Source organism: Nomascus leucogenys, chromosome 14 (assembly GCF_006542625.1).
Source record: "Nomascus leucogenys isolate Asia chromosome 14, Asia_NLE_v1, whole genome shotgun sequence".
NCBI classification, from domain to species: domain Eukaryota; kingdom Metazoa; phylum Chordata; class Mammalia; order Primates; family Hylobatidae; genus Nomascus; species Nomascus leucogenys.
In genome coordinates, this window is record NC_044394.1 from 87,767,499 (window position 1) to 87,794,959 (window position 27,461).

A 27,461-nucleotide genomic window follows, 5' to 3' on the forward strand; every position below is an offset into this window, starting at 1 on the left:
TCCGGGCAGCCTCCCTGCAGGAAGGGTTCATATGCTTTCAGCCTGAGTCATCTGGTCCAAGCTGTTTACCTGTGGCAGTCTGTACAGCCAGTGATGTCGTGGGCTTCTTGCTTACCACCAGGACAACCTCTCTGCCTCTCCTCCTTTCTTTCTGGAGTCACTGGAGGCTTGACCAGGTCAACAGGACTGGCTTTGGGGCTGCTGCCTGGGGCTGTGAAGGTTATGCTAGGCACAAGGGGTGTGCAGAGGCTGGAATCCAAGCAGGTTTGCTAAAGGGAGGTGCCCTGGCTCATGGCTGCTTTTGCCCTGAGGGGTGCCTGTCTGTGGAGGGGCAGCAGGTTGGGGTGACAGGAGATGGAAGTGACGGAGAGAGGCCAAAGTCCCACCTTCTCAAAGATGGCCTGTGGGATGGCATGAAATAGATCAACAGAGTCTGCAAAACAAAACCCAAAGGGAAGGCTGGGCGTGATGGTGCATGCTTGTAGTCCCAGCTACTCGGGAGGCTGAAGCAGGAGAATTGCCTGAACCTGGGAGGCAGAGGTTGCAGTGAGCCGAGATTGTGCCGCTGCACTCCGGCCTGGGCAACAGAGCGAGATTCCGTCTCGAAAAAAGAAAACAAGCAAACAAAAAAACCAAAGGGAGGCGCGGACCAAGAGTGGCTGGAAGGTGGAGCAGGATCTTTAAAAAGTAAACCCTGATGGCTGTGGCCAAGAAGGCTTTAATAGTGTTATACAGAAAGGGTGGGAAACATCTGTGCTCCTACCCCCAGGGCTGCCCATTTCAGGGCCGGACCCTCATGGGAACATTACATTACCTGCTCCACACAGAGCAGGACAGAAGACACCCACCTACCTGAGTTCCCATTGCCCAGGTGCACCCACTAACCTTTCCGCGAACACCTTTGTATGCTTTTTTTTTTTTTTTTTTTTTTTGAGACAGGGTCTCACTCTGTCGCCCAGGCTGTAGTGCACTGGCGCGATCTCAGCTCACTGCAACCTCCACCTCCTCGGTTCGAGTGATCCTCCTGCCTCAGCCTGCCAAGTAGCTGGAACTGCAGGCATGTGCCAGTATGCCCAGCTAATTTTTGTATTTTTTGTAGAGACGGGGCTTTGCCATGTTGTCCTGGCTGGTCTCAAACTCCTGGGCTCAAGCGATCCTCCTGCTGTGGCCTCCAGAAGAGCTAGGATTACAGGCGTGAACCACCGTGCCTGGCCTGTATACTTCTTTCTAGATCTACTCACATATTTGACTTCACATACATGAAGTATTATACATGCTGTTTTATTATGGAAATTTTTTTAAAGAATCAGTCTCTTGTTCTGTTGCCCAGGCTGGAGTGCAGTGACCCAATCAGAGTTCACTAAAGCCTTGAACTCTTGGGTTCAAGTGATCCTCCTGCCTCAGCCTCCCAAAAAGCTGACACTACAGGCACATGCCACCATGCCCAGCTAATTTCTTCTTTCTTTTTCTTTCCCTTTTCTTTTTTGGCAGAGGCTCGCTCTGTCGCCCAGGCTGGAGTATAGAGGCATGATCTCAGCTCACTGCAAACTCAGCCTCCTGGGTTCAAGTAATTCTTGTGCCTCAGCCTCCCGGGTAGCTGGGACTACAGGCATGCTACCACGCCCAGCTAATTTTTTGTATTTTTAGTAGAGACAGGATTTCGCCATGTTGGCCAGGCTGCTCTGGAACTCCTGGCCTCAAGTGATCCAGCTTCCTTGGCCTCCCAAAGTGCCGGGATTACAGGCATGAGCCACTGCACCTGGCCTTGACCACCTAATTTCTTTAATTCTTTGCTGAGATGGGGTCTCACTGTGTTGCCCAGGCTGGTCTCAAACTCCTGGCGTCAGGTGATCCTCCTGCCTCAGCCTCCCAAAGTTCTGAGATTACAGGCGCAAGACACTGGGTCCATACCATGGGCACTTACAAAAAATCTTTTTCGGCCAGGTGCGGTGGCTCATGCCTGTAAGCCCAGCACTTAGGGAGGCTGAGGCGGGCAGATCACTTGAAGTAGGAGTTCGAGACCAGCCCAACCAGCATGGTAAAACCCCGTCACCACTAAAAACAGGAAAATTAGCTGGGCGTGGTGGTGGGCACCTCTAATCCTAGCTACTTGGAAGGCGAGGCAGGAGAATTGCTTGAACCCAGGAGGTGGAGGTTGCAGTGAGCTGAGATTGTACCACTGTACTCCAGCTTAGGCGACACAGCGAGACTCCGTCTCAAAAAAGAAAAAAAATTCTATTCTGTGCCTGGCCTCTCTCCCCTGACAATTGGTGTCAGCAGCATGGTGCGTGCCTTGGTCTCCAGGCTGTGGGGACCTTCACTCTCCCATCTGCATTCTTGTTGTCTATGAAATAGAGAAATGTTCCTATGTCTCTGCACCTTGCTTTGCTCAGGACCAAAGACTTTTATTGGTTTGTTAGTGGGTTTCAAACCAGGACCGTTTTGCAATGTCTTGAGACATTTTTGATGGTTGCAATTGGAGAGGGTGCTGGCATCCAGTGGATCCAGGCCAGTGATGGTGCTGAGCACCCTACAGTGCCCAGGACAGCCCCCCACAAAGAGGGATCTGGCCCAAATGTCAACTGTGCCAAGGCTGAGAAGCCCGGCCCCTAACGAAGAAGATGACGAATGAAATCCATGTTGAAATGCCCTTCAGCACGTCCGCCATGGAACATGATGAGCAGCTCATGCTGCCTGTGTATCTTGTCTCAAGCACAGTGGGTCCCAGTTACTCTATTTTTCTTTTTTGAGATGGAGTCTTGCTCTGTTGCCCAGGCTGGAGTGCAGTGGCAGGATCTTGGCTCACTGCAACCTCTGCCTCCCTGGTTCAAGTGAATTCCGGCTAATTTTTGTATTTTTAGTAAAGATGGGGTGTCACCATGTTGGCCAGGCTGGTGTCGAACTCCTGACCTCAAGTGATCTGCCCACCTTGGCCTCCCAAAGCCTTAGGATTACAGGCGTGAGCCACCACACCCAGCCATCACTCTTTTTTTTTTTTTTGAGACAGAGTCTCGCTCTATCGCCCAGGCTGGAGTGCAGTGGCGCAATCTCGGCTCACTGCAAGCTCCGCCTCCCGGGTTCACGCTATTCTCCTGCCTCAGCCTCTCCGAGTAGCTGGGACTACAGGCGCCCGCCACCACGCCCGGCTAATTTTTTTGTATTTTTAGTAGAGACGGGGTTTCACCGTGGTCTCGATCTCCTGACCTCGTGATCCACCCGCCTCGGCCTCCCAAAGTGCTGGGATTACAAGCGTGAGCCACCACGCCCAGCCTCAGCCATCACTCTTGACTCACCTTCTTGTCATCTTCAGGATGTCCTGTGGTGAACAGCCCAACCAGTGGATATTGGGGACAGATACCTGGGCTGGGTGCCCATTGTGACCAAGAGTCTGAGGCCCGGCTGGATGGGGAGGCACAGATGGGCTGCCTGCTCCTGAGAGCCACGTGTCACCTGACTGACGTGTCACCTCCCAGACAGCCAGACTCAGACACTGTCCCCACCTTCCCCTACAGCTGCTGGCTTCCTGCCCCTGAGACTGCCCTGGACACTCCCCTGAGGGCCAGAGTTCCAGCCATCGGCAGGGGGTCAATTTCCCTGGTGTGTGGGGCCAACGTCCATGCTGTCTCTGGATGAGAACATCTGGCTCTCTAGGAACCTGCCAGAAAGAATGTGGGGGCTTCGGGTCCATTCAAGCTGTCTCCACAGAGAGAACGCAACCTGCTCAGGGGAAGATGGCTCTCATCCAGCCTGGGAGGGCGAGGCCGCCGAGAGGAGCAGCATCCTCCTGCCAGCCTGGCGCAGCAGGGAGGGCATTCTGCCTGGTGGCCTGAGACGGGAGCGACAGGGAGGAGGCCTTGGCACTTCCTCCGGCCCCGGACAGCATTCATCAGGTCCAGCCTGGGAGGTGTTTGCCGGCTGTGTTCGGGCGTGGGTGCACACACACCTGACAGCTCTGCTGTGCTCTCCGCCAGGAAGGTCTCTTTGAGGGGGTGGGGGAGCAAGGCGATGTTCCTCGTAGGAAGCGGTGGCCCCTGGAGCATGGTCTGAGGGCCCTGAAATCACCCGCACACTTCACAGGGCTCCCTCATGCTCCTGTCTGTCCTGAGAGGCTGAGAGCCTCTGCTCTGAAGCTGGTCCAAGCCAGGGTCCCCCAGGCTACGGCTGGGCTGGGTGTCCCTTATGGTCCCTATGGTAGTCCACCCACCAATATCAAGATGAGAAGTGAAGGGGGCTGGTTAGGAGTGAAGCCATGGGTTGGATGCGGTGGCTCACGCCTGTAATCCCAGCACTGTGGGAGGCCAAGGCGGGTGGATCACCTGAGCTCAGGAGTTCCAGACCAGCCTGGGCAACATGGTGAAACCCCGTCTCTACTTAAAATACAAAAATTAGCCGGGTGTGATGGTGGGCACCTGTAATCCCAGCTACTCTTGAGGCTGAGGCACGAGAATTGCTTGAGCTCAGGAGGCAGAGGTTGCAGTAAGTCGAGATGGTGCCACTGCACTCCAGCGGGAGACAGAGTAAAACTCTGTCTCAAAAAAAAAGCAGTGAAGCAGTGGAGGGAGCGCCTAGCCCGGGATCTGCCTTCCTCCTTCCTCTCTTGTCCTGGGCGTGGGGCATGAGGACCCTGTCCCCTCCCCTATGGGTGGCAGCCCTTCCCAGTGTTCAAGTTTGTCTTGCAAGGTCAAGCCCTCCTGGCCACAGAGCACAGAGAAGGACAAGGAGAAGGTGCAGCTTGCAGAAGCTGTGTCTCTACAAAAAATACAAAAAATAGCCAGGTGTGGTGGTGCATACCTGTGGTCCCAGCTACGAAGGAGACCGAGGTGGGAGGATCACTTGAGCCCAGGAGGCAGAGGTTGCAGTGAGCTGAGATCAAGCCACTGCACTCCAGGCTGGGTGACAGAGTGAGACCCCAGCTCTCAAACAAAAAAAAAAAAAAAAAAAAAAGAAAGAAAAAAGAAAGAAAAAGTGGGTTTGTGCTGCCATGAGCCAGATTCCAGTCTACTCCCTGTCTTCAGTGGGTTCCTGGTCTGAGGCCTCAGTTCCCTTGGTTTTGAAGTGTGAGGACCCTACCTGGAAGAGAAGGTGGAGGGTGGCCAATGAGACAGAAGCTGGTTCAGGAGCCAAGACCCTGAGGACCCCAAGCGGCAGGGAGACGGCTGGGTCAGCAAGCTGGGGGCTGCGGGCTGCGAGGGAGGCCTGGCTGCTGGGACTGCCCTCTCCCTTCCCTGCTGTGCCCTTGGGAGAGTCATCTGGACCCTCAGACCTCAGTCCCCTCTTCATCTGACTTTGCAGCCGCAGGTCAGCCATTCACGGCACTGCACCAGAAAGGGGTTCTGTGCTCACCGTTTTGTGGCTCTGGAGTCTCTGCATCTCCAGCACCTGCCCTTTCACTGGGCTCCCCGCCCCCACCCGGGCCACCCACCAGAGTCTCATCCTTCCAGAGGATGCGTCCGATCCTGCCCCTCTGCTCAGAACCCTCCAAAGGCTCCCACCTCACTCAGAACAAAATGGACATCCTCCCGGTAGCCTGGCCGCCCTCCACCATGTCCCCTCCCAGCCCCTGCTCCTGGCCTCCTGCCTCAGCCCTCCTTCCTCTCACTCCTCCGCACCAGGGGCTCCACCAGGTCCAGCGCCGTCCAACCTCGGGGCCTTGTGTGTTTCCACCTGCTGTTCCAGGGATGTTCTTCTGTTCTGTAGACGCTGAATGTCTCACTCTTAGGACGGTGTCCAGGCTACAGTAGATATTTAAAAGAGTATTTGTTGATGGATGGAGGGAGGAGGGAGAGAGAGAGAGAACCAAGAGAAAAGAGGGGAAAAGAAAGCTGGAAACTTCTGGTTTACAGACCTGTTTGGAGGAGATAATGGCAGAGGGAGCAGAAAAGCAGGGTACTCTCTGGTGGGGGAATTGAGGGGAAAGAAGATTTTTGTTTTTTTTTGAGACAGGGTCTCACTCTGTCACCGAGGCTGGAGTGCAGTGGTGTGATCTCGGCTCGCTGCAGACTCAACTTCCCCAGGCTCAAGCCATCCTCCCACTGCAGCTTCCCTGTAACTGGGACTACAAGTGTGTGCCATCACGCCCAGCTAATTTTTTTTTTTGTAGAGATGGGGTCTCACTATGTTCCTCAGGCTGGTCTCAAACTCCTGGCCTCAAGTGATCCTCCCACCTTAGTTTCCCACAGTGTTGGGATTACAGGCGTGAGCCACTGCACCTGGCAAGATTTCTGCTTCACTTTTCCTGGGAGCAATTCCAACCTGTTTGTGTGCTGGTGGGGATGACTTCAGGGAGGGCAGTCCAGGACACAGGTGCGAGGCCTTGGGTTGGAAGTTCCAGTCTCACGCCCCCCAACCCTGGAGCCCAGGCCCCCCTTTCCTCCCACGTACATCCCACACTGGCCCCACCCCGTTGGTTGTCAGCACCACAACTGCTCTAAGGTATTTATCACCCTAACATGTACCTGATCACTTATATGTAGAGCTTGTCTAAAAGACCAAGACCCCTATGCTACCTGTTTCTATCATGAACTGACAAATTGAAACAAAAGTTCAACAGCATTTCGTTCACCTTGTAACCAAAAAGAAGGAAAGAAAACAATGAAATGGCTGCAGGCAGCCAGCACATAACAATTTTCTGAATTAACTGTACTTTTAAACGTTAGCTTCAAACATCATTTCGTGAACGACACAACTCTATTTCATGCTAACAAAAACCAAAAAAGTGACTTTGGATTTGTCAGGGTGCTAAAAATAACGGCATTGCTTATTTAACTTTTCTCAGAGCTGTCTGTTACAAAGCATACACAAACAGAAAGAAGCTGTTTTTCCATTCTTTCACTATTTTCCAAAGTTTCATACCTCAAGTCAGCACCGCACAATTTAGTGGGCAATTCTTTTTTTTTTTTTTTTTTTTTTAAACAGAGTCTTGCTCTGTCGCCCAGGCTGGAGTGCAGTGGCGCAATCTCGGCTCACTGCAACCTCCGCCCTTCGGGTTCAAGCGATTCTCCTGCCTCAGCCTCCTGAGTAGCTGGGACTACAGGCGCGTGCCACCACGCCCAGCTAATATTTTGTGTTTTTAATAGAGACAGGGTTTCACCGTGTTAACCTGGATGGTCTCGAACTCCTGACCTCATGATTCACCCACCTTGGCCTCCCAAAGTGCTGGGATTACAGGCGTGAGCCACTGCACCCGGCCTTTTTTTTTTTTTCATATGGAGTCTCGCTCTGTCGCCCAGGCTGAGGTGCAGTGGCGCGATCTCGGCTCACTGCAAGCTCCGCCTCCCGGGTTCACGCCATTCTCCTGCCTCAGCCTCCCGAGTAGCTGGGATTACAGGCGCCCACCACCATGCCCGGCTAATTTTTTGTATTTTTAGTAGAGACGGGGTTTCACTGTCTCTACTAAATGTTGGCCAGGCTGGTCTCAAATTCCTGGCCTCAAGTGATCCTCCCGTCTCGGCCTCCCAAAGTGCTGGGATTACAGGCGCAAAGCCACCGTGCCCGCCCTAATTCTTCTTGTGTCATTTTCCTGGGCTTCCATCTGCCTAGCTGGACTGCAAACACTCTGGAATGCTGACCTGAGGGCAGCAGCTGACCTGAGGGCTGGAGAGCTGACCTGAGGGCTGGAGTGCTGACCTGAGTGCAGCAATGTCCACGGAGCCCCACGGGGCACACACCGGATGTACAGGGTGGGTGCCCACAGCAGGCGCAAGCAGGTTCACAGCCAGGAAGCTCGCCTCACTACCCTACACATGTTCATCCCTTCCTATGCCTGGGTCTTTCCTGGAACACAAAACTGTTTTGGGAAAAGTCCTTCGGCTCCCACATTTGTGGGCTAAGAGAGGAAACTGTGAGCGGAGCCCAGCCAATGCCTCTGCTGCGATCCTACTGGCTCCTGGGCGCCTGGGCCCACCCCCGTCTCTTGTTGGCTGGTCAAAAATATGGCCAGTTTATATAAAATCCTGTTTTGTTCACAGTAACCACACCCCCCCACCCCCCAACTAAACTGGCCAGGCGCACTTAAAATTCTAAGGCTTCCATTTGAAAAAGGGATCCTGTCAGTTTCTCAATAGGCCACCCGCCCACAGAAACGGGGAGGTGGCGACAGGGAACGGCCTCTGCTCCAAAGGACACCCCTTGGCTCGCCCCGAGGCTGGGCTCGAAGGGACCCCGGGGTGGCGGGGGACGGAGCACCGTAGCCCTCCAGAGTCGAGCTGGAGGGGAAAGGGTAGCGAGTGGGTCGCCCGGTGCCCTGGAGGGACGGGGCGCGAGTCCCACGCGCTGAGTCAGGGACCCCGGGCGCAGAAGGCCACGCAGCGGGGACCGGGGTCGGGGGACTGGGGGCGTCCGGGGACCCCCGCGCGGGTGCGGGCCGCGGGCGCCAGGTGGTGCGGGAAGCCCCCGACGTGCCAGGCCGGGCACAACAAAAGCGCGGGCTGGGGGGAGGCGCGGGCGGAGGGGGAGGAGGGGGCTGCTGGGAGCGCCCGGAGCCTGCATTGGCCGCCAGCCACCGGGAGGAGGAGCAGAAAATCCTCCGAGCGCAATAAAACGGCGGCCCGGCCCAAGCCCGCAGCAAACACATCCGTAGAAGGCATCGCGGCCGCTGGGAGCCGCAGCGCCGCTCGCCCGCCGCCCCCCACCCCGCCGCCCCGCCGCCCCGCCCGGCGAATTGCGCCCCGCGCCCCTCCCCTCGCGCCCCCGAGACAAAGAGGAGAGAAAGTTTGCGCGGCCGAGCGGGGCAGGTGAGGAGGGTGAGCCGCGCGGGAGGGGCCCGCCTCGGCCCCGGCTCAGCCCCCGCCCGCGCCCCCAGCCCGCCGCCGCGAGCAGCGACCGGACCCCCCGGCGGCGGCCCCCGCCCGCCCAGCCCCCCGGCCCGCCATGGGCGCCGCGGCCCGCACCCTGCGGCTGGCGCTTGGCCTCCTGCTGCTGGCGACGCTGCTTCGCCCGGCCGACGCCTGCAGCTGCTCTCCGGTGCACCCGCAACAGGCGTTTTGCAATGCAGATGTAGGTAAGGAGCGGCGACCCCAGCCCCCGCGCGGGGCCCCACCTCCCCGCCACCCCGAGGGTTCGCGGACGCCCCGCCCGCCCGCCGCTGGCCGAGGGACCCCAGCGCCCGCCTCCTGGTCCCTCGGCGCCTTCTCGAATCCTGCAAGTGGACGCCCAGAGCCGACTTTCTTTCCCCCCTCCCTCCTCTCCCTTTCTTTCCCTCTCTTTGCCGAGATGCGTCTCAACCTCAAAATTCCACCGAAATTCCGCCGCAGCTCCAGCCCCAGGAAAGGGAGCCAGTTTGGGTTTTGGCAGGCGGCGCGCCCTGGGATGCCAGCGCTGGGGGCGGGGAGCGTGGGGGACACGGCGTGGGGGCGGGGGGCTGGAGGACTGGGGACCCCAGGAAGAAACTTTCGCAGATAAGGTGGGAGTTGGGCTTCTCTGGGCTTGGGGCTGGTTGGGGAAGGGCTTCTCTGCTGGGGCTTCTCCCACCAGCCCCATTTGGGGGCTCCCTGATCAAGCCAGGGTGGGATGGAAGCCCGCCCTACCCGAGGCAGGTTCCACAGGCCCAGAGGGGCAGGTGAAAAATCCGGTGGCGTCTCCTGGCCTGGCTCCTTGCTTGTGCCCTGCCCAGGAGGCTTTGCAAACTGGCTGGGCGGGGACCGGGACCCCCGAATGTTCCGCTTTTTCGGGACGTCCACAAAAGCTGGAGACTTTGGTGACCGGACCCGGCACGTGGGACTGTGCGACTGCTCAGATTCCCCAGCAAATACCCATGACCTCAGGACTCCTAGCCCCCAAAAGACAGGCGCCATGGAGGAGGCCCAGTTATTTGTTCTGATCCATGGACGGGAAGGACCAGCAGAAATGGGAGGAACCCGCTGGCCCGAAGTTTCCACCCTGGTCCTGCACCTCAAGCCTCTGCAGGCCTGGTGCTTGCTGGTCAGCATGGTTTTCCTGGGGCAAGTCTGGCTACACAGCAGGTGGTCTCAGAGCCCCCTGCCCTCCTTCTTTCTCATGTCTGAGTCTCAGTCGAGTGACCTGTCCAGGGCAGATGGAGCAAGGCGAGGGCCCCCTCACCTGCCCAGACTGGAGGTGGGAGTTTCTGTTTCTCCTGCTGTCAGCCACGCCCTTCCCATACCCCTCCCACGGCTTCTTGCCCCACCCGTTAGCCCTGGGAGCTGCGTGCCCAGCTGGGGAAGTTTTCAGTTGCGCCAATCTATTGAGATCACAGGTCTCAGGTGGCTCAGGCCACCTGGGTGGAAGGCGTGGTGTGTGCCTGTGTCACAGTTTCCACAAAATCCAGTTTGGGGGAAATGAGGTCTTTTCCCCAGTTTAGCCTTGGTGCTCAGCAAGATTTGTGGGTGAAGGAGAGGCTCCTTTGTTGAGGGAGCCATAATGGGCCTTTTTCTGGGGGTCCACGAGGAGTGCAGGCCTGTCCAGGCTCCTTGGCTGACCAGCACGTGGTGGGGCAGGATGCAGCAAAGGCCCAGAAGGAGGCTGCGGAGAAAAGGATTTGGGAGTTGGATTTGTAGGAGTTGGGCCTTGGGACCCCTCCCGCCCACCCCCACCCCGCCCCACACAGACACTCCTCAGCTGTGTGGGAGAATGTCCAGGCAGCCACTCTGTCCTTGCTTGGCATAAGTTAAGGCGGCCACTGAGCTGGGAGCTGTTTCTGCGTGGGGGGTGGATCCAGGATGGCAGAGGGTGGAGGGCTGCAGTGCGTGCCTCCCGCCTCCTTCATGCTTGGCACAGCACTCTCCTCTTCTGGGTTGCCTGGCATTTGTGTCTAAATCTTTGCATCAAAATCATCCTGTAGCTAAAACTTTTCACCCCATCCCAGCTCAGAGGCCCAGTCAGATGCCAGAGTTGCACTGCAGAGCTCAGGGCATTCGCTTCCTGTGGCCGCTGTGACAAACGACCACAAATCGGGGGGCTTAAAAGAACAGGAATCAATTCTCTGTAGCTCAGGAGGCCAGAAGTCTGAAAAGGTGTCCGCAGAGCTAGTTCCTCCTGGAGGCTGCAAGGGAGAATCTCTTCCAGGCCTCTCTCCTTGATGTTCCTTCATTTATAGACACATCACTTCCATTTCCGCCTCTGTCTTCACATGGCCTTCTCTCTTGTGTGTCTCTGTGTCCAAATTTCCCTGTTCCCTTTTTTTTTTTTTTTTTTTGGAGACAGCAGGCTGGAGTGCAATGGCACGATCTGGGCTTACTGCAGCCTCCACCTCCTGGGTTCGAGCAATTCTCCTGCCTCAGCCTCCTGAGTAGCTGGGGTTACAGGCACCCGCCACCACATCCGGCTAATTTTTTGTATTTTTAGTAGAGACAGGAATTCGCCATGTTGGCCAGGCTGGTCTCGAACTCCTGGCCTCAGGTGATCCGTCTGCCTCAGCCTCCCAAAGTGCTGGGATTACAGGCATGAGCCACCGCGCCCGGCCAAATTTCCCTGTTCTTATAAGGACAGCAGCCATTGGATTTAGGGCCCACCCTAATCCAGTATGACTTACATCTTGATATATCAACAAATACCCTATTTCCAAATAAGGTCATATTCATAGGATCTGACTAGATGTGCATTTGAAGGGGGGACACAATTCAGCCCATACACCAGGCTGCCTTCTCTTATTCCCAGTCACCCTTTCCGTGCTCAACCAACTTGGGATAAACAACCCAGGACATCCTAGGGTAGGGCCCCAGAACAAATCCCACAGGGACGACAGTGGCCTGTCTATTCTCCAGTGTTCGATTTTCCTTGAAGCGATGCAGGTTTGTGACTTTCTCAGCAATGGTTCCCCATTCTGGCTCAGAGCTGAATTGCCTGCAAGATTCTTAAAGATTGCTCAGGTCTGGGTCCCTTTGCAGATACAGAGGGTCGTGCTCAGACTTCGGCTTTTGCAGTTTTAAAAGGCCCACAGGTGATTTAACCAGGGCTGTGACCCAGGGGTCTCAGAAAGGGGGTGCAGTGGGGGTTAATAAAGCCTGGCTTGTTATGTGGCAAGCTGGCTCCTTTTACTCTTGGCTGCATGCAGGCTTGTTAAATGGCTTGGTGTCTACAAGAGGCAATTGGCTTAAGAAACAGTCAGATTTCTGTCTGCCCAGCTAAGGATTTCTGGGAGGTATCTCCCTAGCAGCTCTTGCAGCTGGTAGGACCGGAACTGTGGTCGGCAAAGATAATTCATTATGAGGTGGTGATGTTTAGGATAAGGGATGGTAAGAGATGACCTGATTTCTTCCTGGAAGGCCCCAGGTCCTTGTCCTTTCCAGCAAGGCCAGCACAAACGGGAAGCATTTTGTGTCTCAGTTACAGCACTATTCAAACGCGCTGCTGGCCCGGCTCCCTCTCACCCAGTGAAATCCTTCACATCTACTGCCAGCCTGCACAGCTACAGGGATCTGGCTGGAAATTAGCTTTGGGCTCACCATTCAGGCAGTACCATGCCTGGAGCCACTTAGCCAGCTGAGCTACTTGGCAGACTCAGGCTGCTTGGGCCTGTTTCTGGACTCAAGGGTAAAGCCAGGAGCTCTCTGGATGCAGAGAATAAAACCTCTCCTCTGGCTTGGGTGGCAGTACCTAAAGCCACACATTATCCTAGAAGACCTCTGCGATGACATCTTCCTCACATGTTCCCGTCTCCAGAAGCTGTCCTCTGCAAACCCCCCGAGGAGCTCCAGCTCCAGCTAGAGAGGGGTCCACAACCAAGAGGGGAACACCTGCTGTTTCCTGGGGTGAACAGCCAAGGGTAACCTGGTTCCTGGGGGATACAGTGACAGGGACCAGACAGATAGTAGGGGCCACCCCAGAGAACACACAGCACGCAGTCAAAAATGGCTCTGTCTTCAGGACACGTGCTCAGGAAAAGCAACACAGCATCAGATTCATGTGAGCTGGGTCAGGCCTTCCATGCGAGGGGGCGGGGGTGGCGCTTTTTAAAGAAACTGTTGGCGACTCATTGTGCGAAGTATGTGATCGATCTGTATTGTCAGTTTTGTTCATCTTGATTTTCATATTGGGCTTGTCTGTGTTTCAACAAGCAATTATGGAGTGGCTGCCTCTGTCCCAGGGGACGTAAGGGAGAAGCAAGACATCATCCCTGTGGTGGGGGAGGCAGGGGGTGGTACATCTCGGCACCAGGCAGTGTGGAAGGGGGTTCCTGCTGCCCGGCATGGTGAGCAGGCCTCCCCTCCTCAACTGCCCGGGTGTGGTATAAAGTCAGTCCACTCAGTGTGGTTTGGGTAAATAATTAACAACAGATAAACTTTCGAAATAACCAAAATTCAGAAGTAATCATGTGACAATGTGAAATGCATTTGCAAGATGTGAGGATAGAAGGCCCCATGGTAGGTTGAGGAGGGAGCTGTGGGGAGAACTGAGGCTCTTCGGCTTGGTTTTGAACAGTGTCCTTGGAGGGACAGGATCTGCCAGGGGAGTCACTGGCCCCTGAATTACTGGCAGCTCCCAAGGCAGGGAGACTGGAAGAGCAGGGAGAGCTGTGCGCAGCCTGGAGGTATGGCAGGTGCTGGAAGGAGCTCTCCTGACAACACACGTTTCTCCTTATCTGGGGATCTGAGGACAGTGCCAGCCTGGGAGCCTCTTGGGCCTCTGCCATTTGCACCCTTCTGGGGGTGCAGAGCCACTTACGCAGTCCCGGCCTGTGGTTTGTGAGCTGCAGGTGGGCTCCGGTACCTGCCTCCCTCCTCCCTGCTGTCACAGCCAGGTTGCTAGGTAGATGCCACTGGTGTGGGCTGAGGGGTTCAGACCCTGTGGCGACGTCTGAGCACATGGAGAACAGCGCATAGATGACTCCTGGGAGACTGAGAGGCGCAGGCCGCCGTCTCCAGTCCTGACGCAGAACCACTGACTCGATGCAGTGGGGGTCGCGTGTAGGGGTGAACCTCTTGGGTTCCGAAACAACCAAGGGGTCTGCCTGAGGCTTCCCAGGCAGCTGCGAGGACGGATGCAACAGCAGGGAGGAGGAGATAAGAAGGAAGCAAAGACAGGCAGACGTGGCAGTGGCAGGGGCAGGAGGGGTCCGTACCCTGGATGCTCCCTCTGTCCCCCGGTGCACGCACAGGCTCACAAACCAGGGACCGAGGGCAAGTGGCTGCGTGGCTAGGATGGTCTTTTTTTCTGAGACGGAGTCTCGCTCTATCCCCAGGCTGGAGTGCAGTGGCGCTATCTTGGCTCACTGCAACCTCCACCTCCCGGGTTCATGCCATTCTCCTGTCTCAGCCTCCCGAGTAGCTGGGACTACAGGCGCCCGCCACCACACCTGGCTAATTTTTTTGAATTTTTAGTAGAGATGGGGTTTCACTGTGTTAGCTGGGATGGTCTCGATCTCCTGACCTCGTGATCCACCCGCCTCGGCCTCCCAAAGTGCTGGGATTACAGGCGTGAGGCACCGCGCCCAGCAGATGGTCTTTTTCAAGAGGGGAGGGCAGAGTGAAGAAATCAAGGTTAGGGAGGGTGAAGAAGCGATATCTGGAGGACGGCGCTGGGGATTGTAACCCCCTGGTCATTTAGCGGCAGCAGGGCGGGGTGTGCACAGGTGTTCTAAGTCAAGGGACCAACTGCCCCAGGAAAGGTGAGAGTACTGGGTGCAGAGTAGGCCAAAGAGGAGCCTGGAGATTCAGGGGGACCCACAAGGAGATTGGGGCCAAGCTCTGGCTTGTCACGCGACATCTGCATTCCATCCCGGGGCCCACGCAGCCACCAAGGATGTTCTGGCTGTGGAATGACAGCAGGCGTTGCCCAGGGAGCCTGGTAGAAGGCAGCCGCCTAAATCCGCGTGCTGGAGTGGGCCTAGGGGTGGCACCAGTTTCAGGACTCTCCAGGTGCTGCTGCCGCCTGCCGAAGTTGGCGTAGACCAGTCATCTCCAGAGGGGTGCCCAGTACAGCCTGGGTGCTAGGAATGTTATGAATAGTTAGCATATGGATTCAGAGTTGTACTCTGAATATCATTTTTTTTTTTGAGACGGAGTCTCGCTCTGTCACCCAGGCTGGAGTGCAGTGGTGCAATCACAGATCACTGCAGCTTCAACTTCCTGGGCCCAAGCGATCCTTCCACCTCAGTCTCCCAAGCAGCCACCACGCCCAGCTAATTTTTGGAATTTTTTGTAGAGATGGGGTTTCGTCATGTTGCCCAGGCTGGTCTTGAACTCCTGAGCTCAAGTGATCTGCCCACTTTGGCCTCCCAAAGTGCTGGGATTACAGGTGTGAGCCACGGTGCCCGGCCTGTATATACTTTTTTAATGAATATCTGATATTGTGGGTGCTTGGCCAAGGTTTTGTTTTTGTTGCCCATGGGTCTGAACAGAAAGTGTGGAGACTGACCACCTCAGTGTTAGAGGGTGGAGTAAGCAGGCAGATGAGCTGCCCTGAGATTGCTGGGAGGAGGGAAGGGGGGCAGACCCAGACTTCCCAATGGAGAGATGGTCTGGAGCATGGATGTCTCAGAGTGGCAGGCAGGATGAAGCTGGTGTCCCCAGGACCTCCCAGGGCCCACCTGCCCGGACTCCTGCAGCCTGAGCGGGCTGGAGTCCCTGGAGCCTGTGCCCTGACGCCCTGGTGCCCTTGTGCATTTGTTGGGGCGTGGCTGTGCAGCAGCAGAGGGAAGGGCACAGAGACCCCGCCTGGATGAATCCCACCTTACAGCTGAGGGCTAAGCTGCTCCCCGGCCAGCCAGGTCAGACTGGAGCCCAGGGAAAGCTTTCAGAGCCCCAGCAAGTCAGGTCGTGAGTGTGTTTGCGCTAAGAAGCAAATTGAGGAACAGTCTTTATAAAAGAGGGGTCTTAACTCGGAGTGTATGAACACCCAGCCAGTGATAGGCCTGGCTGGTTTGGGGGTGGTCACAAGCCTGGAAACTGTAAGTGAAGTTGTGTGTGCGTGTGTGTGCGCGTGTGTGTTTTTTTGTGGACAGTGGCAGCCGCCAACTTCTCAAAGGTGCCTGTGGCCCTCCGAAGGTCAAGTCACTGCCATTTAAAAGGAGTCTTTTTATAGGTTTCGAGTCTTCTGTTTGCTGTATCTGCCTAGTCTCAGCTGAGCAATGGTAATGATCTTGCCTTTCTCTCCTCTACCACCCTCATTCTGCACTTGGCCACCCTGGACAGCCAGGGTCCGCTCAGACACTACTACCCCGAGGGAAGTCCGAGGCAGATCTTTAACCAGCTCTGGGGAAAGGATGCCATCAGTGTCCTTTGGCCTCCTAGCTGGTCTCAGGGATGGCTCCAAAGACCTGGGAGGTTCTGTGGTTGTCTTCCATGGGGAAGGCGTCCTTTGTAGATGGCAGCTGCTCTTTCATCTCAAACTCTGATCAGAGCTGGACCACACATGGCCTGAGGGAACTCCAGACCTCACCAGTTAGGAAGGGCCTGGTGTCTGTGTCTTAAATACCTGCTTCTTACAGAATTTATTCACTTAAGCGTTTTTATATTTTGTTTTACAATAGAATTTGGGTGCCTACCATACACAAAAATACTATGGCAAGTGTTTCAAGGAGTGTATTTAGTTTTTTGAGACGGAGTTTTGCTCTGTCGCCCAGGCTGGAATGCAGTGGTGAGATCTCGGCTCACTGCAACCTCCGCCTCCTGGGTTCAAGCAATTCTCCTGCCTCAGCCTCCCGAGTAGCTGGGATTACAGGTGTGCGCTGCCATGCCCAGCTAATTTTTGTATTTTTAGTAGAGACGGGGTTTCACCCTGTCGGCCAGGCTGGTCTCGAACTCCAAAGCCATGGTGCCCGTCTTCAAGGAAGTGAGCGCAGAAATGCGAAGATCATCTTGCAGGCTGCACCTCTTGCTAGAGACTGTTATCGAGGTTAGGACACTGTTGAGATTGTGGGCCCTGAGGGATGGATCTTATCAGAGCTAAGATAAGCCCTGAGGAAAGGTCCTGGGGTGGGTGTGGGGAGCCCAGGGTGGCTGTGGTAGAGAGTGTACCACAGGGGGACAGAGTCATTAGAACAAAGTATGGCCAGGTTTGAGCCCAGGCGGAGCAGCGAAGCCTGGAGACCCGGCAGTGGGACTCCGGGGAAGGCTTTATGGCCCCTGCACTGGGGGAGACAGAGAGGGGCAGACAGGAGGGGGATGACACTGAGGAGGAAGGTGGTGTTGAGAGGCTCGCAGTTACCAGGGGAGCAGAGCTCCCACCTGCAGTGGGGAAGACCGAGGAGATGGAAGGCAGGCCCTGGGCGGGGCCATGGGTCGCGGGCAGACACAGAAGGAGATGCCTTTGGAGCTTGACCCAGTGCCTGGAAGCCAGATGCCCTCTATCCTGGTCAGGAGCTCAGGCGGGTAGAGGTCTCCGTTGAGTTCTGCTGGAATCTGGTGACCAGAAAGTCTCGGCGAGAGAGATTTGAGCTAGAACTTGAGCAGACAGTGGAAATTGTGTAACGGGGCCTTGGAGGGAACAGGAAATGGAGGGTTGAGGGGGAAGGTAGCCAGCAGTAGCGAGGGGAACTGACATTCATAGCAAACAGGGTGAGCGGGAGTCAAATGCTGGCCCCAGATTGAGTCCAGCAGAGCGATCTGGGACAGGTGGCCTCTCTCTGCCTCTGCTTCCACACCGCCAAAAAGGAGAGGCGAATTTCCTGCCTCCCAGGAAGCTCTCGGAGCTAGTGGGGGACACCAGCTCTTTCTGCATCAAACCCTGACTCTCCCTGTCGTGGTGTTCTTGTTCCTCCCCACTCCGCCCTGAGGGAGGCCGGGGAGCAGCTAGAGAGGTGAATCATGACATGGTGATAATGACTTTGGCAACAACAACAGCTGGCAGAGGTGCCAAGGGCCTGGAGGTCTGCTCTTCACTAGTGTCAACCCATTTCCTTCCCTATCCTCATCCCCATTGTACAGATGATCCACCCGAGGCACAGGCCCACTAAGGAACCTGCTCAGGGTCAGCTGGCTAGGAAATAGCAGAGTAAAGGAAGAGATGGCTTTTAGGCCGGGCACGGTGGAATCATGCCTGGAATCCCAGCACTTGGGGAGGCCGAGGTGTGTGGATCTCCTGAGGTCGGGAGTTTAAGACCAGCCTGGCCAACATGGTGAAACTCCATCTCTACTAAAAATAAAAAAATTAGCTGGGCGTGGTGGTGCGCGCCTGTAATCCCAGCTACTTAGGAGGCTGAGGCATGAGAATCGCTTGAACCTGGGAAGCAGAGGTTGCAGTGAGCCGACATCGCACCACTGCACTCCTGCCTGGGTGACAGAGTGAGACTCTGTCTCAAAAAAAAAAAAAAAAAAGAGAGAGACGGCTTTTAAAAGAAGGTATGTCAACAGAATGGTGCTGATTCAGACTGACGTTGGCTTGGGGAAGGATGGTCTAGGCTGTGGAGCTGGGCTGGAACTCTACAGGTGACGGATGGAGCCACCGAGGAGGGAGAGGAGTTCCTGAGGCTGGCCTTGTTCATGAGGTTTGCCTGTCTGCTGGAGATAAGCTAAATCAGTTAAGCTTTCTCCCTACCGCAATAGAGTGAGCAGACATTTCAAATGATATTGCAGATTTGTGTTTATGACCTAGAAAAATGTTCGGAGCATAGTACTTTCAAAAGCCCAGACTGGGCCGGGCGCAGTGGCATGTGCCTGTAATCCCAGCACTTTGGGAGGCCAAGGTGGGCAGATCACGAGGTCAGGAGTTTGAGACTAGCCTGGCCAATATGGTAAAACCCTGTCTCTATTAAAAATACAAAAATTAGCTGGGCGTGGTGGCAGGCACCTGTAATCCCAGCTACTCAGGAGGCTGAGGCAGGAGAATCGCTTGAACCCAGGAGGCAGAGGTTGCAGTGAGCCGAGATCGCGCCACTGCACTCCAGCCTGGGCGACAGAGCAAGACTCCATCTGAAAAAAAAAAAAAAAAAAAAAAAGCCCAGACTGGCCAGGCGTGGTGGCTCACGCCTGTAATCCCAGCACTTTGGGAGGCTGAGGCGGGAGGATCACTTGAGCCCAGGAGTTCCAGATCAGCCTAGGCAACATAGCAAGACCTCATCTCTACATAAAATAAATTAAAAATTTAAAAATTAGCAGGGGCTGGTGGCACGTGTCTGTAGTCCAGCTACTCGGGAGGCTGAAGTAAGAGGATCACTTGAGCCCAGGAGTTTGAGGCTACAGTGAGCTATGATTGTACCAGCCTGGGTGACAGAGCAAGACTCTGTCTATAAAGAAAAGAAAAAAACAGCTCGGCTGGGTGTGGTGGCTCATCCCTGTAATCCCAGCACTTTGGGAGGCCAAGGTGGGTGGATCACCTGAGGTCAGGAGTTCGAGACCAGCCTGGCCAACATCATGAAACCCCATCTCTACTAAAAATACAAAAATTAGCCGGGCGTGGTGGCAGGTGCCTGTAATCCCAGCTATTCAAGAGGCTGAGGCAGGAGAATCACTTGAACCCTGGAGGCAGAGGTTGCAGTGAGCCGAGAATGGGCCACTGTACTCCAGCTTGGGAGACAGAGCGAGACTCCATCTCAAAAAAAAAAAAAAAAAAAAAAAAAAAAAAAAAAAAAATGCATAGCCAAAGTTTCGAAGGCAGATGAATGCCAATAATATTCTCAAGAAGCAATAAAATATTGGAGTATAATCTGTGCCTCTGAGGACACAAGGGGAAGTCAGGCAGTCCCCAGTGCTAGTCGCAGCTGCCTGCTCTCCCAGGTCAGCCCGTGCACCCTCTCAGAGGAAGCCGTCCCTTCCGCCTCTCTCCATCCTAAAGAAAACTTCTCTGTCTCTCCATTCATGTCCCAAATGCCGTCTAACTTTAAAATAATTACACAACTATACGTGTTAATCATGGAAAAGACACTTAAGCAAAAAAAAGAAAAATCGCCCTGATTGTATCCATTGCCTAGAATTTTTTTTTTTCCCCCGAGACAGAGTTTCGCTCCGTGGCCCAGGCTGGAGGGCAGTGGTGCAATCTTGGCTCACTGCAACCTCCGCTTCCTGGGTTTAAGGAATTCTCCTGCCTCAGCCTCCAGAGAAGCTGGGATTACAGGTGTGAGCCACCGTGCCCGGCCTATGGTTTTTGTTTTTTTTTTTTTTTTTTTGTTTTTTTTTCTGAGACAGTTTCTTGCTCTGTCACCCAGGCTGGAGTGCAGTGGCATGATCATGGCTCACTGCAGCCTCAACCTCCTGGGCTTAAGCAATCAATCCCCCTACCTCAGCCTCTCTAGTAGCTGGAACTACAGGAGCATGCCAGCACACCCAGCTAATTTTTACATTTTTTGTCGAGACGGGGTTTTGCCATGTTGCCCAGTCTAGTCCTGAACTCCTGGGCTCAAGCCATCTTCCTACCTCGGCCTCCCAAAGCACTGGGACTACAAGCGTGAACCCCTGCACCCAGCCTGCTTTCGAGCTGCTTTATTGAGACGTAATTCACATACCATGAGGCCACTCCTCTAAAGTGCACAGTTCAGTGGTTTGAGTACATTCACAGAGCCGCGCAGCCATCGTCTCTAATTTTGCAGCTTCCAGAGTAGGGCCTCAACGTGAGTTCACCTGATGTTTCCCTGGATAGACTCAGGTCAAACGCTGTTGTTAGAGCCCTGCAGAGCCACGGGTCTCAGCCCTTGTTGGTATGGTGAGGTCCTGTAGCCGGCAGTCGGCCTCCCAAAATGTTGCTGGCTTTTTCCAGCGGTTGGCAAACTAGACCCACTGCTGGGCTGATGGCCTGTTGGTGTAAATATTTTTTTTTCTTTTTGCCACCACACCCAGCTAATTTTTGTATTTTTAGTAGAGACAGGGTTTCACTATGTTGGCCAGGCTGGTCTGGAACTCCCAGCCTCAGGTGATCTGCCCGCCTCGGCCTCCCAAAGTACTGGGATTACATGCTTGTGCCACGGTGCCTGGCCTGTTGTAAATAAAGTTTTCTTGGAACACAGCCACGCCCACTGGTAAGGCCAAACCCACGTGGCTTTTGTGCTATAGCATCAGAGTTGAATGGCGGTGACCAAGGACTGTATGGGCCTCAAAGTCTAAATTACTTACCAGCTGGCCGTTCATAGAAGCCTTTTCGGATCCCCAGCCTAAGTCATCGCAGGCTGATGGCACAGGTCTGGGCTTCCCAGTCCGTGTGTGGCTGGCTCCTCTCTCCCCGGATTGCCTGTTCCCTGCTTTCCAGAAGCAAGCAGGTGGCCTGGGAAGAAGTGGAACCTGCAGGGTGTCATTCTCCAAGCCGATGCTGAAGATGCGATGCCTTCACCAGCCTCTTCTGTGCTCTTGAGCACACAGGTGGGCTAGAGCAGGGAAGATGGACTTTCAGGCTGGAGCCTGGTTTTCTGTGGTGGGATGTTCTGCGGGTACCGAGACCCTGCTACTGCATCTTCAGGGACAGAATCTGGCTTGGGTTGAGAGTTTATTCGGCCCTTTCTGATCTGTAATCGGGAGAGATTGATTGGGCTTTCCTGGCACAGATGTGGCAAAGCAAACTGGCAGTGGGGCAGGCTTTGCCAAGGCCCGTCATGGTAGCGGAGGCCTGGTCAGAGCACCCGCCAACAGCCGCTGCTTAACCAAGGACAGAATGAGGAAATGGACATTTCAGAGAAAAGAGACGACATGAAAAGTATTAGAGAAAAGAGCCTGGGCTTTGGAGTCAAGTGGGACTCGTTCTGAATCCCGACTGTGTGCCTCTCTGAGCCTCAGTTTCCTCTTCTGTAAAAGCAGGATGAGGCTCTTCAGTGTGGTACCATGGGAGATTAATTTTTTTTTTTTTTTGAGACAGAGTCTCACTCTGTCGTCCAGGCTGGAGTGCAGTGGCACAGTCTCGGCTCACTGCATCCTCTGTCTCCCGGCTTCAAGCAATTCTCCTGCCTCAGCCTCCCCAGTAGCTGGGATTACAGGCATGTGCCACCATGCTCAGCTCAATTTTTTTTTTCTTTTTTTTTTCTTGTTTATTTTTAGTAGAGATAGGGTTTCACCATGTTGGCCTGGCTGGTCTTGAACTCCTAACCTCAAATGATCCACCTGCCACGGCCTCCCAAAATATTGGGATTATAGGCGTGAGCCACCACACCCTACCGATTAAATTTTTGATGAGTGAGTCAAGTGGAGGCCGGGTGGGGTGGCTCATGCCTGTAATCTCAGCACTTTTGAAGGGCGAGGTGGGCGGATCACTTGAGGTCAGGAGTTTGAAACAAGCCTGGCCAACACAGCAAAACCCCGTCTCTACTAAAAATATTTTTTAAATTAGCTGGGTGTGGTGGCGGGCACCTGTAATCCCAGCTACTCGGGAGGCTGAGGCAGGAGAATCACTTGAACCCAGGCAGAGGTTGCAGTGAGCTGAGATCACGCCACTGCACTCCATCCTGGCGACAGAGTGAGACTCCGTCTCAAAAAAAAACACAAAACAACAACAACAAAACAACAACAACAACAAAAGCACTGGAGGGGCTCGATAGTTAGTTTGTCCCAGCCCCTCCTAGGATGTTGAGATCCTGAACAGTGCTTCTGAGAAACCTGCAGTCTCTGTCCAAGGAGCCCTTAAGGAAGAAAGGCAGGAGCGTGGGGCAGGAAGATTGGCTTCCCCTTTCCATTCCACACGGCTGGCTCGCGATGTTCTGTTTCTCCTGCGACAGCCTGGTTCCTCCCTGCTCCCCAGCTCGCCTCTGCCGCCCTTCTTCCTTCAGTCCAGATCAAGAGTTCAAGGGACGGGGACAGATGATCAGAAAGGCCCAGCTCAGGCAAGGAAGGGGAGAAAAGGGAACTCGTATATGCTGTGGGTGGGAATGTAAAGTAGTACAGTCACTATGGTGGAGGTTCCTCAAAAAACTACAAATAGAACCGCCATATGATCCAGCAGTCCCACGACTGGGCATTTATCCAAAGGAAAGGGAATCAGTGTATCAGAGAGACACCTGCACCCCCATGGTCCTGGCAGCACTGTTCACAATAGCCAAGATACAGAATCAACCTCGGTGTCCAACAACAGATGAATGGCTAAAGAATGAAATAGTATTTCATTGTGGATGTTGGTACATCTACACAATGAAATACTACTCAGCCATAAAACAGAATGAAATCCTGTCATTTGCAGCAGCATGAATGGAACTGGAAGACGTTAAGTGAAATAAGCCAGGAACAGAAAGTTAAACATGGCATGTTCTCACTCATATGCGAAAGCTAAAAAAAAGAAAAGTTGATCTCATCGAAGTCAAAAGTAGAACAGAGAATACTAGAGTCTGGGAAGGGTTGGGGGAGGAGAGAGGGAGAGATTTCTTAAAGGATACAAAATTACAGCTAGATAGGAGGAATGAGTTATAGTGTTCCATGTCACTGTTGGATTAATGTAATTAAAAATAGGCCAGGCACTGGCTCACACCTTTAATCCCAACACTTTGGGAGACCAAGGCGGGCGGATCACCTGAGGCCAGGAGTTCGAGACCAGCCTGGCCAAAATGGTGAAACCCCGTCTCTACTAAAAATATAAAAATTAGCCAGGCATGGTGGCGCGTACCTGTGATCCCAGCTACTCAGATCCCAGCTACTCAGGAGGCTGAGGCAGGAGAATCGCTTGAACCCGGGAGGTGGAGATTGTAGTGAGCCAAGATCACGCCACCGCACTCTAGCCTGGGCTACAGAGCGAGACTCTGTGTCTCAAAAAAAAAAAAAAAAAGAAAGAAAAGACGAAGAAATTAACAATAGTATATTGTGTAGTTTCAAATAGCTTGGAGGACATTGAATGTTCCCACCACAAAGAAAGAAATGCTTGAGACGATGGCTGTGCTAATTACCCTGATCTGATCACTATACATTGTATGTATCTAAACATCACTATATACACCATAAATATTACAATTATTATGTGTCCATTAAAAAGAAAGGCCCAGCCCAGCTCACATAAGGATGGCAGGTGTGTTCCTTAAAGCATCACACTGGGTCCCAGTACTAGACGGACAATCCACCTCCAGGTGTGTGACTCTGCCTTTTCTGTGCCCTAGTGCCCTGTTTGCTCCAGCTAGCTGAGAATCCACACTTCCTGGGTCACAGTGCCCGGCCTGGGTCCCGTACTGTTGGCAGGGGGCGGGCGGGGGGGTGCTTTGGGAACAAGGGAGAAAGCCAGGAGTGCCAGCAAGGCTGGGTATTGGAGTGTCAGTAGCATGACGCTGTACGTCTAGAGCATGTACAGAAACCGGATGAGACCTGAGCATTACAGTGTTCAGAGGACAGTCGTCACCACTGGGTCTCTCTAACACTAGGAAGGTGACATAATCCGTTTGCCCACGGTCACACGGCAGCTGGGGGTCCAGCTGCACCATGCCCAGGCCTCTTGCACCACGTGATGGGGTACAGGGTGCTTCAGTGACACAGCACTTGATGTGACATTAGGGAGAAAGGACTGGGCTGGGGGGGTCATTCATGGGCTTCAGGTCCAAGGGGACCTGAAGGCTCAGAAGGCATGTGCTCAGAAGGCATGTGCTGACACTGTGGCAGGAGAGCTCTGGGGACACATGGGCTCCTTGATTTATTATTATTATTATTCTTTTAAGAGATGAGGGTCTTGCTCTGTCACCCAGGCTGGAGTGCAGTGGCGTGATCCTAGCTCACTGTAGCTTTAACCTCCTGGGCTCAAGCAATCCTCCCACTTCAGCCTCCTGAGTAGCTGGGATTGCAGGTGTGTGCCACCACACTTGGCTAATTTTTAAGTTTACTTTTGTGTTTAGAAACCAGATCTTGCTATGCTGCCCAGTCTGGTCTCAAAACTCCTGGGTTCAAATGATCCTCCCACCTCAGCCTCCCAAAGTGCTAAGACTTCAGGCATGAGCCACTGCACCTGACCTACCTACTGTTTTGGGGCAAAGGCTTAGATGGTCATGCACACACATGACTCTCCTGGGCTCCTGGTTCAGCACTTTCTCTTCTGGGGGTGCTCCTCGCATTTCATCCTCAATCCTGAGCTGACCCCAGAAGCCAAGGACCAGCCTGCCCATCCCCGGCAGAAACTGAGTATGCCAAGAGGAATGGGGTCGGGGTGGAGCTGGGATGAGCATCACTGGCCGCTGACTCTCCGTTGTGAGGTCTTGTCCGCCTGGCCCAGTTGGCTCCAGGGCAGGGATAAAACAAACAGGCAAATGCATAAAAATATTGTCGAGGGCTTTTCAGCACAAAGGACTTCACATCTTCTTTATTTACAGTGGCTCTGTGTGGGAGGTGAGGCAGGTGTTTGGATGGGGGAGCAGCCGATGACTTGCCCAAGATCACCCACAGAGTGGCAGTGCCAGGAATCCAAGGGGAATGATCCTGGCTCGAGTCCCTGGGAAGAGGTTTCGATTTCACAGCTTTGGACACTTTGCTCCTTTTGGCCAAGAGGCGTGTTGTCCTCAGAAGGGCTTGGCGACAGGTATATTTTGCCTTAACTTGAGTAGTTTAGAGGCATGGAAGGGCATTTTGGCAGCAGTGATCAAGGACTTTAAAAATAAGTCTTCCCTTTGATCAGGCAGCCCTAGATCTCGGTGTTTTTCTGAGGGAAATAATTTAGGACACATGGAAGTATTTAGCTGCAAGGATATTCATCTCCGTCTTGCTTATCTTAGGGAAATGTTAGAAGCACCTATATATACAGTAGCAGGGGCGTGGTTAAATACATCACAGCATCAGATGCTCTGCAGGCATCACATGGTATAGCTTTTTCTTTTCTTTTTTGTTTTTGAGACAGTGTCTCGCTTTGTCACCCAGGCTGGGGCGCAGTGGTGCGATCTCTACTCACTGCAACCTCTGCTCCCTGGGCTGAAGCAATCCTCCCACCTCAGCCTCCCAAGTAGCTGGGACCACAGACACACACCAACTACGCCCAGCTGAGTTTTTGTATTTTTAGTACAGATGGGGTTTCACCATGTTGTTCAGGCTGGTCTCAAACTCCTGAGCTCAAGCAATCCTCCCACCTCGGCCTCCCAAAGTGCTGGGACTACAGACGTGAGCCACCACACCTGGCCAGAACGTTTAGACACATGAGGGGACATTAGACTTTCTTTGGCAAGTGTGTATTTTCCAATTGCTCTAGAATGAATGTGAATTCCATGGGTGCACCTGTTTTACTGGACTTTGCTATCTTGTGCTCTGCAGATACTGCATTTTTATGAATTGAATATCACGGCTGGCTCAACTCTGAGTTGAGTGAGTCTATCGGTGCCATTTTTTTCCCACATCATGTGTTCACTAAATGTGTTTGTGTCCCATTTTAATAATTCTTGCAATATTTCGAACTTTTTCATTATTATCATACCTGTTATGGTGATCTGTGATCAGTGGTCTTTGGCGTTACTGTTGTAATTGTTTTGGGGCACCATGAACTGTGCCCACATGAGATGGCAAAGTTAATTGATCTATGTTGTCTGAACACAGACAACTCCACCAACTGGCCGACTGGCGGCCTCTGGTCTCTCTCCCTCTGCCTAGGCCTCCCTCTTTCCTGAGACACAACAATATTGAAATCACGCCAATTAATTACCCTATAATGGGACTGGGCGTGGGGACTCATGCCTGTAATTCCAGCACTTTGGGAGGCTAAGGCAGGAGGATCACCTTGAGGCCAGGAGTTCGAGACCAGCTTGGGCAACACGACAAGACCCCATCTCCACAAAAAATTAAAGAACTTAGGCCGGGCGCGGTGGCTCATGCCTGTAATCCCAGCACTTTGGGAGGCAGAGGCGGGCGGATCACGAGGTCAGGAGATCGAGACTATCCTGGCTAACACAGTGAAACCCCGTCTCTACTAAAAATACAAAAAATTAGCCGGGCGTGGTGGCGGGCGCCTGTAGTCCCAGCTACTCGGGAGGCTAAGGCAGGAGAATGGCGTGAACCCAGGAGGCGGAGCTTGGAGTGAGCCGAGATTGTGCCACTGCACTCCAGCCTGGGTGACAGAGCGAGACTCCCTCTCAAAAAAAAAAAAAAAAAAAAAAAAGAACTTAGCTGGGTGTGGTGGCATGTACCTATAGTCCTAGCTACTCGGGAGGCTGAGATGAGAGGATCACTTGAGCCTGAGAGTTCTAGGCTGCAGTGAGCCGAGATCACACCATTGCATTCAAGCGTGAGAGACAGAGCGAGACGTCTCTCACTTTAAATCAAAAGCTAGGAATGATTAAGCTTAGTGAGGAAGGTGTGTTGAAAGCCAAGATAGGCTGACAGCTAGGCCTCTTGTGCCAAACAGCCAAGTTGTGAATGTGAAGGAAATTTAAAAATGCTACTCCAAGTGAACACACAAATAATAGGAAAGTGGAACGGCCAGCCAGACACGGTGGCTCCCAGCACTTTGGGAGGCTGAGGCGGCTGGATCACCTGAGGTCAGGAGTTCAAGACCAGCCTGGCCAACATGGTGAAACCCCATCTTTACTAAAAATACAAAAATTAGCCAGGGGTGGTGACACATGCCTGTAATCCCAGATACTCGGGACGCTGAGGCACAAGAATTGCGTGAACCTGGGAGATGGAGGTTGCAGTGAGCCGAGATCACACCACTGCACTCCAGCCTGGGCAACACAGCGAGACTTCGTCTCAGAAAAAAAAAAAAAGAAAAAAAGA

At 53.8% G+C, this 27,461-nt stretch overlaps 1 protein-coding gene across 1 annotated transcript in view; it reads left to right on the forward strand.

Annotated features, from left to right (window-relative positions):
- Positions 1-8,558: 8,558 nt before the first annotated feature.
- TIMP2 (TIMP metallopeptidase inhibitor 2) overlaps positions 8,559-27,461 on the forward strand; it is a 73,270-nt gene continuing 54,367 nt past the window's right edge. The window contains exon 1 of the mRNA XM_003278431.3: positions 8,559-8,998. Coding sequence (XP_003278479.2) covers positions 8,869-8,998 — 130 coding nt within the window. The 5' untranslated portion in view covers positions 8,559-8,868. The remainder of the gene's footprint in view (positions 8,999-27,461) is intronic.